Below are 16457 nucleotides of genomic sequence, written 5' to 3' on the forward strand. Positions count from 1 at the left end.
AAGCACCAACAACTACAACTACTGCACCAACAACTACAACTGAAGCACCAACAACTACAACTACTGCACCAACAACTACAACTGAAGCACCAACAACTACAACTACTGCACCAACAACTACAACTGAAGCACCAACAACTACAACTACTGCACCAACAACTACAACTGAAGCACCAACAACTACAACTACTGCACCAACAACTACAACTGAAGCACCAACAACTACAACTACTGCACCAACAACTACAACTAGAAGCACCAACAACTACAACTACTGCACCAACAACTACAACTGAAGCACCAACAACTACAACTACTGCACCAACAACTACAACTGAAGCACCAACAACTACAACTACTGCACCAACAACTACAACTGAAGCACCAACAACTACAACTACTGCACCAACAACTACAACTGAAGCACCAACAACTACAACTACTGCACCAACAACTACAACTGAAGCACCAACAACTACAACTACTGCACCAACAACTACTGCACCACTACGAAGCACCAACAACTACAACTACTGCACCAACAACTACAACTGAAGCACCAACAACTACAACTACTGCACCAACAACTACAACTGAAGCACCAACAACTACAACTACTGCACCAACAACTACAACTAAAGCACCAACAACAACAACAACTACTGCACCAACAACTACTACCGAAGCACCAACAACTACAACTACTGCACCCCAACTACAACTGACACACCACCAACAACAACTGAAGCACCAACAACTACAACTACTGCACCAACAACTACAACTGAAGCACCAACAACTACAACTACTGCACCAACAACTACAACTGAAGCACCAACAACTACAACTACTGCACCAACAACTACAACTGAAGCACCAACAACTACAACTACTGCACCAACAACTACAACTGAAGCACCAACAACTACAACCTACTGCACCCAACAACTACAACTGAAGCACCAACACTACAACTACTGCACCAACAACTACAACTGCACATCACCAACAACTACAACTGATGCACCAACAACTACAACTATGCACCAACAACTACAACTACTGCACCAACCACTAACAACTGAACACAACAACTACAACTAGTGCACCCAACCACTGATACCACTACTGCCCAAACACTAAACCACACCTGCATCAACAACTACAACTTCTGCAACATCTACAACTATACAACAATCTCCAACAACTACAACTACTTCACCGCACCAACAACTACAACTACTTCACCAACCACTACAACTGAAGCATCAACAATTACAACTAATGCACCAACAACTACAACTACTTCACCAACCACTACAACTGAAGCATCAACAATTACAACTAATGCACCAACAACTACAACTACTGTACCCACCACTACAACTACTGCACCCAACACTACAACTACTGCACCAACCACTACAACTGAAACACCAACAACTACAACTACTGCACAAACAACTACAACTACTGCACCAACCACTACAACTGAAGCACCAACAACTACAACTACTGCACCAACCACTACAACTACTGTACCAACCACTTCAACTACTGCACCCACCACTACAACTACTGTACCAACCACTACAACTGAAGCACCAACAACTACAACTACTGCACAAACAACTACCACTACTGCACCAACCACTACAACTGAAGCACCAACCACTACAACTACTGCACCAACAACTACAACCGAAGCACCAACAACTACAACTGAAGCACCAACAACTACTTCACCAACCACTACAACTGAAGCATCAACAATTACAACTACTGCACCACCAACAACAACAACTGCTTCATCAACAACTACAACTGCTGTACCATCAACTACAACTGCTGCACCAACAACTACAACTGAAGTACCAGCAACTACAACCACTGCACCAACAACTACAACTGCTGTACCAACAACCACAACTGCTGCACCAACAACTACAACTGCTGCACCAACAACTACTGCACCAACAACAACAACAACAACTGCTTCATCAACAACCGCAACTGCTGCATCAACAACCACAACTGCTGCACCAACAACAATAAGAACTGCTGCACCAACAACCACATTTGCTGCACCAACAACTAAAACTATTGCATCACCAACAACTGATGTACCAACAACTACATCTTCTGCACCATCAGCTACAACTACTGCACCAACAACCACAACTTCTGCACTAACAACTACAACTTATACACCATCAAGTACAACTGCTGCACTAACAACAACAACAGCTGATGCACCAACAAATACAACCTCTGCACCATCAACTACAACTACTGAACCAACAACTACATCTTTTGTACCAACTACTACAACTACTTTACCATCAACTCCAACGACTGCACCAACAACCACAACTGCTGCACCAACAACTACAACTACTGCACCACCACTAACAACAACTGCTTCATCAACAACCACAACTGCTGCACCAACAACAATAACAACTGCTGCACCAACAACCACATTTGCTGCACCAACAACTGATGTACCAACAACTACATATTCTGCACCAACAACCACAACTTCTGCACTAATAACTACAACTTATACACCATCAAGTTCAACTGCTGCACTAACAACAACAACAACGGATGCACCAACAAGTACAACCTCTGCACCATCAACTACAACTACTGAACCAACAACTACATCTTTTGCACCAACTACTAAAACTACTTTACCATCAACTCCAACGACTGCACCAACAACTACAAGTGATTTATCAACAAAAACTACTACACAAATAACTACAACTTCTGTACCAATAACTACAACTGCTGCACTAGCAGCTACTGTACCAATATCTACAACTACTCCACCAACAAATACTACACATAATGAATCTACGACTACAACAACTTCCAGTTTCACTACTACTCCACCAACAACAACCACAACTGCAGCACCAACAACTACATCTACTGTAAGAACAACTACAAATGCTGTACCATCAACTACAACTGCTTCATCAACAACCACAACTGCTGCACCAACAACTACATCTGCTTCATCAACAACCACAACTGCTGCACCAATAACCACAACTGCTGCACCAACAACTACTGCACCAACAACAACAACAACTGCTTCATCAACAACCACAACTGCTGCACCAACAACCACAACTGCTGCACCAACAAATACAACTACTGCACCAACAACAATTACAACTGCTGCACCAACAACCACATTTGCTGCACCAACAACCACAACTGTTGCACCAACAACTACAACTATTGCACCACCAACAACTGATGTACCAACAACTACATATTCTGCACCATCAGCTACTGCACCAACAACCAGAACTTATTCACTAACAACTACAACCTATACACCATCCAGTACAACCTCTGCACCAACTACTACAACTACTTTACCATCAACTCCAACTATTTCACCAACGACTACAAGTGATTTATCAGCAACAACTACTATGCAAATAATTACAACTTCTGTACCAATAACTACAACTGATGCACCAACAGCTACTATACCAATATCTACAACTACTTTACCAACAACTACAACTATTCCACCAACAAATACTACACATAATGAACCTACAACTACAACAACTTCCAGTTTCACTACTACTCCACCAACAACAACCACGACTGCTGCACCAACAACAACAACAACTGCTTCATCAACAACCACAACTGCTGCACAAACAACCACAACCGCAGCACCAACAAATACAACTACTGCACCAACAACAATAACAACTGCCGCACCAACAACCACAACTATTGCACCACCAACAACTGATATACCAACAACTACATCTTCTGCACCATCAACTACAACTACTGCACCAACAACCACAACTTCTGCACTAACAACTACAATGTATACACCATCAAGTACAACTGCTGCACTAACAACAACAACAACTGATGCACCAACAAGTAAAACCTCTGCACCATCAACTTCAACTACTGAACCAACAAGTACATCTTTTGCACCAACTACTACAACTACTTTACCATCAACTCTAACTGATTTATCAACAACAACTTCTACACAAATAACTACAACTTCTCTACCAATAACTACAACTGATGCACCAACAGCTACTTTACGAATAACTACACATTCTCTACCAATAACTACAACTGATGCACCAACAGCTACTATACCAATATCTACAACTACTCCACCAACAACTACAACTACTCCACCAACAAATACACATAATGCACCTACCACTACTACAACTTCCAATTTCGCTACTACTACAACAACCACAACTGTAGCAACAACAACAACTTTACAAATATCAACTTATACACCAACAACTGAAGCACCACTGCCAACATATACTCCATTTCTAACAAATACAACCACTTCACACAGAACTCTTCTTTTACTACCCACAACAACAGCTACTACTACTACTACTACAATACCTAATTTTGCACAGAAGAGAAAAAAACGAAATGCAGTTTCACTAGAAACCACAGGGCAAACATACAACCTACAAAATCCAAGAGCACTAACACGTATTTCACAAACAACACCAACTACTCTACCAACAACTAGTACTCCCACAGCTATTCCACCAACATCTTCAACCACTCCACCTACAACAACTACTTGTAGTTGTAGTACTCTATCCACAACCATTATTTCAGCAACTCAACACAGTGCAACGACTACTTTGAGAACTACTTCACCAACAACTACGCCATCAATAACTTTTTCAAATACCAAAACTTTACCACCAACAACCACTACACCTAATACTTCAACAACTAATCCACCAGCAGCCAATACAACAACTTCATCAACAACTGTTCCACCAACCACTATAACTGCTCCATCAACAACTCTTCCACCAACCGCTACAACTACTCCATCAACAACTCTTCCATCAACCATTACAACTGCTCCAACAACTCTTCCACCAACCACTACAACTACTCCATCAACAGTTAGTCCAGCAACAAGTACTACAGTTGTTCATGCATTTCTTAGGATCAAATTATTTGATAACCTGAGCAATCTTCAAATCAAGGAATATTTGAACAAGGTATTTTTCTTTATTTTGCCATTTTTAAACATTGTTATCAGACAACTTGCTTTTTTTAATACAAAGGCCATTAAGAATATACATATCCAGTAACTGCATCTATTGGTGCAAGTAATGAAAAATATATCTGTATATTAGTTAATGACTGAAATCAGTTTTCTTTATCTTTCAATATTTGATCTTTAATTGTGAATTCTTATTTACTCATTTTGTTAGGTTAAACAATAGGGGTAAATGAGGGGCTGGGGTGTGGTCTCAGAGGTGTGGTCTGGGTTGGGTTGGCTGTCCAACTCGTGTTCTTTGGGAAGGCCATCGGCAGAGCGGAGGTGGTTCTGCCCTTGTTGTGCAGGCAATTTTAGTATGGATGTAGCGTTTTGATGAACTTGAAATTAGAGCTTACTCACATTTCAAACTGTTGTGGATAACCCTTACGATTGGAGGCATAAATGTAACCGAAGCAAGCAGGAATCCATTTAAGGCAAAAATGTATTGCGTACAAGTGAAGGAAAATAAATAATCCCATAGTGTTGGCAAAATAGAATGCTGCTACAAACAAAAATAAATGAAAATAAATAAACATAACTTTACAGCAGTGCCTACAATGTATTGTTGCACTAGCAGGCTACACGCTACAGCTAGTACATGCTTTCTCTTGGGCTGAATCCGAAATGGCATACTCAATGAGTAGGTACTCAATTTCAGTAAGTACTTACTTAACGAGGGCTAAATACCTACTGTTTTGCCTAAATGGCTGTAGTATGAATGCGATCGCCCATCGTACGCCATATTGACGTGATCATGTGACGTAATTCTTCTTCTGTTCCTTCTCAATGGCGGGTGGCTGGCAACTTACATTTGAGGTGCATATCCGCCACCTCCTGTACTGGAGTGTGGGCCAGAGATTAGCCATGTGATGTAATGACAATCACAACAATTTAAGTTATGAGAGACAGGTTGCATTAACAACTTAACATGGGTTTTGTACAAGTAAACAACACATGAAACAAAGCTTTTTATTTTCATGTATTTTCATTTTTACCTTGTAGGGCTATATGCTTTTGATAAAAGTAAACAATTAAAAGTAATACAACAGCTTTGTGATTTTGCGATGGATTTTCTCAGTTAAATTTCGGCAATAACAGGCCCATCCACACTTCCCATTGTGAAAAATGATAATGCCAATGGAATGTTCTTTTTGTGACAGAAACATGCTTGACTGTAAACTGCTGCAAATTATTCTTTTGTCTGTATTCTGCCCATCGGTTGATGTCACTCACGTAGATACGTTGCTCCAATATGCATTCTATTGTAGTATTAACAACAACCTGAGTAAATCTCTTCTGTGGTGTTTTTATGCGCTAAGTATGTTTCAACATGGACGTTATACAAATGTTATCCGACCACGCTCTCGTTTAACTTTCACTTTCTCCTCATCTGTTCTTTTCTTTCCTTGTCCATAAAACTACACCATTTTTACATGTCTCTTTGTTTTTCGTTTGGATAAATAAGTAATTTAATTTTAGTAATTAATTGGTTTAGGGCTTTTAAAGTTATTTGTGTTTTGTAATTATTCATTTATGAAAGGTGATTAGAAAGTTGAATTGTGGCAAAGTGTATCTGTTAAAACCACCTGAGTAAAATGATCCTGTGAATAATTATCATATATTTGGTTATATCTGCGAGTTAAAAAAACATTTAAGCAATATATAATATTGTTAAGGGCAAATATACATATAAAACACAAATATAAATAATCTGCTGAAAATAAGATCAATGTTAATGCTTCATATTTAAATTCTATGAATTAAAACTATGCTCAATATAAAACACGGTCAATTCAAGAACAAAGCAAGGTCAATGTTAATGTTATATTAGCTTTACAATAATTAACAACATGTTTAATTGTACATGAAAGTGCATGGTATTCTGTCCCGTGGGCTCATGGGATATAGAGCATCTCAAGTATCCGTTGCTGAGTACTTCTAAATCTGGGCATAACCAGTAAGCCATCCAGGAATTTCTCGCCTACTCTTTTATGAATACTCACGATTCGGATTCGGACATACTACTCTGTTCAAGTACTGTTTTCTTCTACTGTATAGTAGGTAAGTAGGTGTATTCGGATGCCACATTAGTACGCACGTCCAAATCTCGCGAGTAATAGTCCACCACCAGGGTATTTCTCACCTACTGTTTTGTGAATACTGACAATTCGGACATACTATTCGTTCACCTACTGCTTTTTGCCTACTATATAGTAAGGAAGTATGCCATTTCGGATTCAGCCTTGGTGTGCTCTGCCCTCCTAGCTGCCGTGAGTCACCATCTTAACGGCTAACTCCGCCTACGGAACATACCATGCTGCAAGTAAGTCTAACATTATATTCACATACCACTTAATCAAAAAGTTTACACTGATCATACCTAACCACAATACAAATATACAAATACAGTTTTTGAACAAGACAAGGCAATAAAGAATAACCAGATATGCATTTGTTTACAGATACAACATGGATTCGTCCAATAACATCACCAGGGACCAGCCCGTGTTTGTTAAAATGAGTAAATAACATATACCAATAAATGTTTAAGACTGTATTACTGTGTCATGTGGTTATTGATCAACTTGTGGAATGTTAGAAACTTTTAGAAAACGTCCAAACATACAGAGACTTTCACACTAAACATAATACACATAATAACCATTAAAGTCCATATCAATGTGTGTTGTGTGTGCATGTAATGAGGGACATGCCACACAGTCTATACATGGTCATGGAGTATCCCATTAATACAAACATTTAAACATTCTCCACCAGACCCTAGGGTCAAATTCATGAAACTATTATTAGGTTAATTAAACCACTGTTTTATTCGGAAAATCATTAGTTTTAACTCAAAGGAAAATACATATAATCGTCATTAAGTATGCATATTTTAGAGTATCTGATTAGCAGGACTGATGATAAGATCGGCTTATGCAATTGTACAGCGAATGCATCCGTGATCTAATCAGGTCTAAGAAACATTATGTTCTGGCCATGAAAACAATGCATGTCTACTTTACAGAACTTTAAAGCAGTTAGAAAGATCGGTCACAGTTTAAGGGACATTGGGTGGTTTCCCAGACAGGGATTAGACTAAAATTAATGTAAGAGCTGTCCAAACTGAAAACAACTTGTACTGACATATCTTGAAAATACATTGTTGCCTTTGGGTTGTCTCTAAAAGCACACAAGAAAGGCATTTTTGTACGACGCTTTTGTTAAAACTACTTACATTTTCTAATTAAACTAAGGCCTAGTGCTGGTTAAACTAATCCCTGTCCGGGAAACTGTCCCATAATTTGTGAGCATTAGACACAGAAACCATCATGAGTGTATAAATGAGTGTTTATTAAACTACTTTACAGGATGAACACACAATTAGACCTAGACACACACATTAAACACATATACATGGGCAAGGAAGGCTAATCTAAACCGTCAGTGAAAAACTCCTTTGAAAGGGGCACAGTTTACCAGCAATGATGAAAAAAAANGCACCAACAACTACAACTGAGCACCAACAACTACACTATGCACCAACAACTACAACTGAAGCCACGACTACAACTACTGCACCAACAACTACAACTGAAGCACCAACAACTACAACACTACTGCACCAACAACTACAACTGAACGCACCAACAACTACAACTGACGCACCAACAACTCAACCTGAAGCACCAACGAACTCAACTCTGACAAGCAACTACAACTAAGCCCACAACTACAACTATGCCACCCAACAAGCACACCAACAACTGAGGCAACTCACAATTACCAACACAGACCACATACAACTGAAAGCCGACCCACTACAACAGCAACTACAAAACTCCGTAACCCTACACGCACCAACACTACAACTTACTGCACCAACCACTACAACTACTGCACCAACAACTACAACTAAGCACCAACAACTACAACTACTGCACCAACAACTCCTGAAGCACCCAACAAGTACAACTACTGCACCAACACTACAACTGAAGCACCAACAACTACAACGTACTGCACCAACAACTACACTGAAGCACCAACAACTACAACTACTGACAACACACTGACACCAACAACTACAACTATTGCACCAACACACTACAACTGAAGCACACATCAACCTCACAATACAACTGAAGCACCATCAACTACAACTCTGCAAACCTCCTGACACCAACAACTACAACTACTGCACCAACACTACAACTGAAGCACCAACAACTACAACTACTGCACCAACAACTACAACTACCCACACAACAACTCGCACAAATACTCCGAAGCACACATACAACTACTACCCACTACAGACCCACAACAACGAAGCACCAACAACTACAACTACTGCACCAACAACTACAACTGAAGCACCAACAACTACAACTACTGCACCAACCACTACAACTGAGCGACCAACACACATACTGCACACAACTACTGACACCACACACTACAACTACTGTACCAACACTACAACTGAAGCACCAACAACTACAACTACTGCACAAACAAACTGAAGCACCACACTACAACTGCACCAACACACTACAACTGAAGCACCAACAACTACAACTACTGCACCAACAACTACAACCGAAGCACCAACAACTACAACTATGCACCAAAACACGAAGCACCAACAACTACACTCTCACCAACAACTACCTACGACAACACTCATGAAGCACCACATCAACACTGCAAAACAATTCACCACCAACTACCTCAAACGCAGCCACGCAATCACAGATCCCGCCCCCTACAACCCAACTAGACCCCCTATCAACTCGAACAACTACAACTGATATCCTATGCCCCATTACTACCATCAACCTACAACTAAAGTACACAATCCCGCACAACAGCACACACATATCACACTTTGACAGCATACACTAGGCACAACTACAACTGGACACAACCACATAGCACACAACACACTACCAACACTCCTACTGGCATAATCAAAGAGCCTCACACGAACTACTACCACACACACTACTGCTCCAAGACGAACACAACAACACATCCTAAGCTACAGCACTAAAACAGCCTGCACCAACAACTACAACTGCACCCAACAACACTTGCACCATCAGTACAACAACCACCCTCAATGCCTACCCTACATACAACGCACCACACGCAACTGACTGGCATAACACAACACAACTATGCACCAACAGCCAATAAGAACTAGCACCACCAACACATAGCGCTCACATTGCTGCACCAACACTAAAACTATTGATCACCAACAACTGTTCACCATCCACTCCATCTTCTGCACCAATACAGTTACAACTACGCACCAACAACCACAACTATCTGGCACTCAACAACTACAACTTATACGGACCAAAGTACCACACTCTGCACTAACCACACAACAGACTAGCATGGCACCAACAACAACAACTCTAGCACCATCAACTCACCTACTGTAACCCAACCACTACACTTTTGTACCAACTACACAACTTCTCTACCATCAACTCCAACGACTACACCATTACACGCTCAACTGCTGCACTAACAACAACTACAACTACTGCACCACCACTAACAACAACATGCTTCATCAACAACCACAACTGACGACCAACACAATCAACATACTTTGCACCAACACCACATTTAAGCGCACAACTACTGATGTACCAACCACTACATTATGCGCATCACAACAACTCACAACTTCTGCACTAATACCACTACAACTTAACACCATCAGAGTCAACTGCCCGCTACTAACAAGAACAGCAACTGGATGCACCAACGTACAACTCTGGCACCATCAAACTACAACTTACTGAACATCTACACAACTACATCATTTGCACTAGCTACGTAAACTACTTTACATCAAGCTCCACACCAACTCAGCCACCAACAACTACAGTGTTCATCAACAAAAACTAATCTACACATCAACTACAACTGCCGATCTCACCAATAACTCGAAGCGACTAGCAGCTACATGCAATAGTCTACAACTACTCAGCCTAACAAACTACCACACATACGATGAATCACGACGTACAACAACTTCCAGTATTCACTACGATACTCACCTACAACAATCACAACTACAGCCACCAACCAACCTACATACTAGTCAAGAACAACTACAAATGCTGTACCATCACTACAGACTGCTATCAACAACCACAACTGCTTGCACCAACAACTACATCTGCTTCATCAACAACCACAACTGCTGCACCAATAACCACAACTGCTGCACCAACAACTACTGCACCAACAACAACAACAACTGCTTCATCAACAACCACAACTGCTGCACCAACAACCACAACTGCTGCACCAACAAATACAACTACTGCACCAACAACAATTACAACTGCTGCACCAACAACCACATTTGCTGCACCAACAACCACAACTGTTGCACCAACAACTACAACTATTGCACCACCAACAACTGATGTACCAACAACTACATATTCTGCACCATCAGCTACTGCACCAACAACCAGAACTTATTCACTAACAACTACAACCTATACACCATCCAGTACAACCTCTGCACCAACTACTACAACTACTTTACCATCAACTCCAACTATTTCACCAACGACTACAAGTGATTTATCAGCAACAACTACTATGCAAATAATTACAACTTCTGTACCAATAACTACAACTGATGCACCAACAGCTACTATACCAATATCTACAACTACTTTACCAACAACTACAACTATTCCACCAACAAATACTACACATAATGAACCTACAACTACAACAACTTCCAGTTTCACTACTACTCCACCAACAACAACCACGACTGCTGCACCAACAACAACAACAACTGCTTCATCAACAACCACAACTGCTGCACAAACAACCACAACCGCAGCACCAACAAATACAACTACTGCACCAACAACAATAACAACTGCCGCACCAACAACCACAACTATTGCACCACCAACAACTGATATACCAACAACTACATCTTCTGCACCATCAACTACAACTACTGCACCAACAACCACAACTTCTGCACTAACAACTACAATGTATACACCATCAAGTACAACTGCTGCACTAACAACAACAACAACTGATGCACCAACAAGTAAAACCTCTGCACCATCAACTTCAACTACTGAACCAACAAGTACATCTTTTGCACCAACTACTACAACTACTTTACCATCAACTCTAACTGATTTATCAACAACAACTTCTACACAAATAACTACAACTTCTCTACCAATAACTACAACTGATGCACCAACAGCTACTTTACGAATAACTACACATTCTCTACCAATAACTACAACTGATGCACCAACAGCTACTATACCAATATCTACAACTACTCCACCAACAACTACAACTACTCCACCAACAAATACACATAATGCACCTACCACTACTACAACTTCCAATTTCGCTACTACTACAACAACCACAACTGTAGCAACAACAACAACTTTACAAATATCAACTTATACACCAACAACTGAAGCACCACTGCCAACATATACTCCATTTCTAACAAATACAACCACTTCACACAGAACTCTTCTTTTACTACCCACAACAACAGCTACTACTACTACTACTACAATACCTAATTTTGCACAGAAGAGAAAAAAACGAAATGCAGTTTCACTAGAAACCACAGGGCAAACATACAACCTACAAAATCCAAGAGCACTAACAACAAGTATTTCACAAACAACACCAACTACTCTACCAACAACTAGTACTCCCACAGCTATTCCACCAACATCTTCAACCACTCCACCTACAACAACTTCCTGTAGTTGTAGTACTCTATCCACAACCATTATTTCAGCAACTCAACACAGTGCAACGACTACTTTGAGAACTACTTCACCAACAACTACGCCATCAATAACTTTTTCAAATACCAAAACTTTACCACCAACAACCACTACACCTAATACTTCAACAACTAATCCACCAGCAGCCAATACAACAACTTCATCAACAACTGTTCCACCAACCACTATAACTGCTCCATCAACAACTCTTCCACCAACCGCTACAACTACTCCATCAACAACTCTTCCATCAACCATTACAACTGCTCCAACAACTCTTCCACCAACCACTACAACTACTCCATCAACAGTTAGTCCAGCAACAAGTACTACAGTTGTTCATGCATTTCTTAGGATCAAATTATTTGATAACCTGAGCAATCTTCAAATCAAGGAATATTTGAACAAGGTATTTTTCTTTATTTTGCCATTTTTAAACATTGTTATCAGACAACTTGCTTTTTTTAATACAAAGGCCATTAAGAATATACATATCCAGTAACTGCATCTATTGGTGCAAGTAATGAAAAATATATCTGTATATTAGTTAATGACTGAAATCAGTTTTCTTTATCTTTCAATATTTGATCTTTAATTGTGAATTCTTATTTACTCATTTTGTTAGGTTAAACAATAGGGGTAAATGAGGGGCTGGGGTGTGGTCTCAGAGGTGTGGTCTGGGTTGGGTTGGCTGTCCAACTCGTGTTCTTTGGGAAGGCCATCGGCAGAGCGGAGGTGGTTCTGCCCTTGTTGTGCAGGCAATTTTAGTATGGATGTAGCGTTTTGATGAACTTGAAATTAGAGCTTACTCACATTTCAAACTGTTGTGGATAACCCTTACGATTGGAGGCATAAATGTAACCGAAGCAAGCAGGAATCCATTTAAGGCAAAAATGTATTGCGTACAAGTGAAGGAAAATAAATAATCCCATAGTGTTGGCAAAATAGAATGCTGCTACAAACAAAAATAAATGAAAATAAATAAACATAACTTTACAGCAGTGCCTACAATGTATTGTTGCACTAGCAGGCTACACGCTACAGCTAGTACATGCTTTCTCTTGGGCTGAATCCGAAATGGCATACTCAATGAGTAGGTACTCAATTTCAGTAAGTACTTACTTAACGAGGGCTAAATACCTACTGTTTTGCCTAAATGGCTGTAGTATGAATGCGATCGCCCATCGTACGCCATATTGACGTGATCATGTGACGTAATTCTTCTTCTGTTCCTTCTCAATGGCGGGTGGCTGGCAACTTACATTTGAGGTGCATATCCGCCACCTCCTGTACTGGAGTGTGGGCCAGAGATTAGCCATGTGATGTAATGACAATCACAACAATTTAAGTTATGAGAGACAGGTTGCATTAACAACTTAACATGGGTTTTGTACAAGTAAACAACACATGAAACAAAGCTTTTTATTTTCATGTATTTTCATTTTTACCTTGTAGGGCTATATGCTTTTGATAAAAGTAAACAATTAAAAGTAATACAACAGCTTTGTGATTTTGCGATGGATTTTCTCAGTTAAATTTCGGCAATAACAGGCCCATCCACACTTCCCATTGTGAAAAATGATAATGCCAATGGAATGTTCTTTTTGTGACAGAAACATGCTTGACTGTAAACTGCTGCAAATTATTCTTTTGTCTGTATTCTGCCCATCGGTTGATGTCACTCACGTAGATACGTTGCTCCAATATGCATTCTATTGTAGTATTAACAACAACCTGAGTAAATCTCTTCTGTGGTGTTTTTATGCGCTAAGTATGTTTCAACATGGACGTTATACAAATGTTATCCGACCACGCTCTCGTTTAACTTTCACTTTCTCCTCATCTGTTCTTTTCTTTCCTTGTCCATAAAACTACACCATTTTTACATGTCTCTTTGTTTTTCGTTTGGATAAATAAGTAATTTAATTTTAGTAATTAATTGGTTTAGGGCTTTTAAAGTTATTTGTGTTTTGTAATTATTCATTTATGAAAGGTGATTAGAAAGTTGAATTGTGGCAAAGTGTATCTGTTAAAACCACCTGAGTAAAATGATCCTGTGAATAATTATCATATATTTGGTTATATCTGCGAGTTAAAAAAACATTTAAGCAATATATAATATTGTTAAGGGCAAATATACATATAAAACACAAATATAAATAATCTGCTGAAAATAAGATCAATGTTAATGCTTCATATTTAAATTCTATGAATTAAAACTATGCTCAATATAAAACACGGTCAATTCAAGAACAAAGCAAGGTCAATGTTAATGTTATATTAGCTTTACAATAATTAACAACATGTTTAATTGTACATGAAAGTGCATGGTATTCTGTCCCGTGGGCTCATGGGATATAGAGCATCTCAAGTATCCGTTGCTGAGTACTTCTAAATCTGGGCATAACCAGTAAGCCATCCAGGAATTTCTCGCCTACTCTTTTATGAATACTCACGATTCGGATTCGGACATACTACTCTGTTCAAGTACTGTTTTCTTCTACTGTATAGTAGGTAAGTAGGTGTATTCGGATGCCACATTAGTACGCACGTCCAAATCTCGCGAGTAATAGTCCACCACCAGGGTATTTCTCACCTACTGTTTTGTGAATACTGACAATTCGGACATACTATTCGTTCACCTACTGCTTTTTGCCTACTATATAGTAAGGAAGTATGCCATTTCGGATTCAGCCTTGGTGTGCTCTGCCCTCCTAGCTGCCGTGAGTCACCATCTTAACGGCTAACTCCGCCTACGGAACATACCATGCTGCAAGTAAGTCTAACATTATATTCACATACCACTTAATCAAAAAGTTTACACTGATCATACCTAACCACAATACAAATATACAAATACAGTTTTTGAACAAGACAAGGCAATAAAGAATAACCAGATATGCATTTGTTTACAGATACAACATGGATTCGTCCAATAACATCACCAGGGACCAGCCCGTGTTTGTTAAAATGAGTAAATAACATATACCAATAAATGTTTAAGACTGTATTACTGTGTCATGTGGTTATTGATCAACTTGTGGAATGTTAGAAACTTTTAGAAAACGTCCAAACATACAGAGACTTTCACACTAAACATAATACACATAATAACCATTAAAGTCCATATCAATGTGTGTTGTGTGTGCATGTAATGAGGGACATGCCACACAGTCTATACATGGTCATGGAGTATCCCATTAATACAAACATTTAAACATTCTCCACCAGACCCTAGGGTCAAATTCATGAAACTATTATTAGGTTAATTAAACCACTGTTTTATTCGGAAAATCATTAGTTTTAACTCAAAGGAAAATACATATAATCGTCATTAAGTATATGTAACACGCCCGCCGTGTGACTGGCAGTGCTGCAGTGAATAAATTTCCTGTTTGAAATTAAACAAAGAGAGACACAGTTGTGCTGCTTATCGTGGCGTCGCTCTTGTAATCTTATTACAATAATATCAACAATTGATAACACAATTACAATCTCATGTCACCTTACACGTGACTCACATAACC

General features: G+C 39.5%; 2 protein-coding genes across 3 annotated transcripts; both read left to right on the forward strand.

The window, feature by feature from the left end:
• Nucleotides 1-1229: 1229 nt before the first annotated feature.
• Nucleotides 1230-7651, forward strand: LOC130550629 (mucin-2-like; the record flags this gene model as incomplete). Its single annotated transcript, XM_057328143.1, has 2 exons — nucleotides 1230-5054; nucleotides 7364-7651. Coding segments are annotated over 2 exons (3834 nt in total), but the record flags the coding sequence as incomplete, so codon positions are not given.
• A 3684-nt stretch (nucleotides 7652-11335) lies between these two features.
• On the forward strand, nucleotides 11336-15936 carry LOC130550630 (mucin-5AC-like). Of its 2 annotated transcripts, none has more exons than XM_057328146.1 (2): nucleotides 11336-13339; nucleotides 15649-15936. In XM_057328146.1, exons 1-2 carry the CDS (start codon nucleotides 11738-11740, stop codon nucleotides 15655-15657), a joined length of 1611 nt encoding a protein of 536 aa, XP_057184129.1. In that variant the 5' UTR covers nucleotides 11336-11737; the 3' UTR covers nucleotides 15658-15936. The 2 variants fall into 2 exon arrangements, with proteins under 2 accessions (XP_057184129.1, XP_057184128.1); XM_057328145.1 differs by lacking the exon at nucleotides 15649-15936 and adding an exon at nucleotides 13556-14834.
• The last annotated feature ends 521 nt before the right edge of the window (nucleotides 15937-16457 follow it).

The sequence above is a fragment of the Triplophysa rosa genome, unplaced genomic scaffold (assembly GCF_024868665.1).
Source record: "Triplophysa rosa unplaced genomic scaffold, Trosa_1v2 scaffold376, whole genome shotgun sequence".
Classification (NCBI taxonomy): Eukaryota; Metazoa; Chordata; class Actinopteri; order Cypriniformes; family Nemacheilidae; genus Triplophysa; species Triplophysa rosa.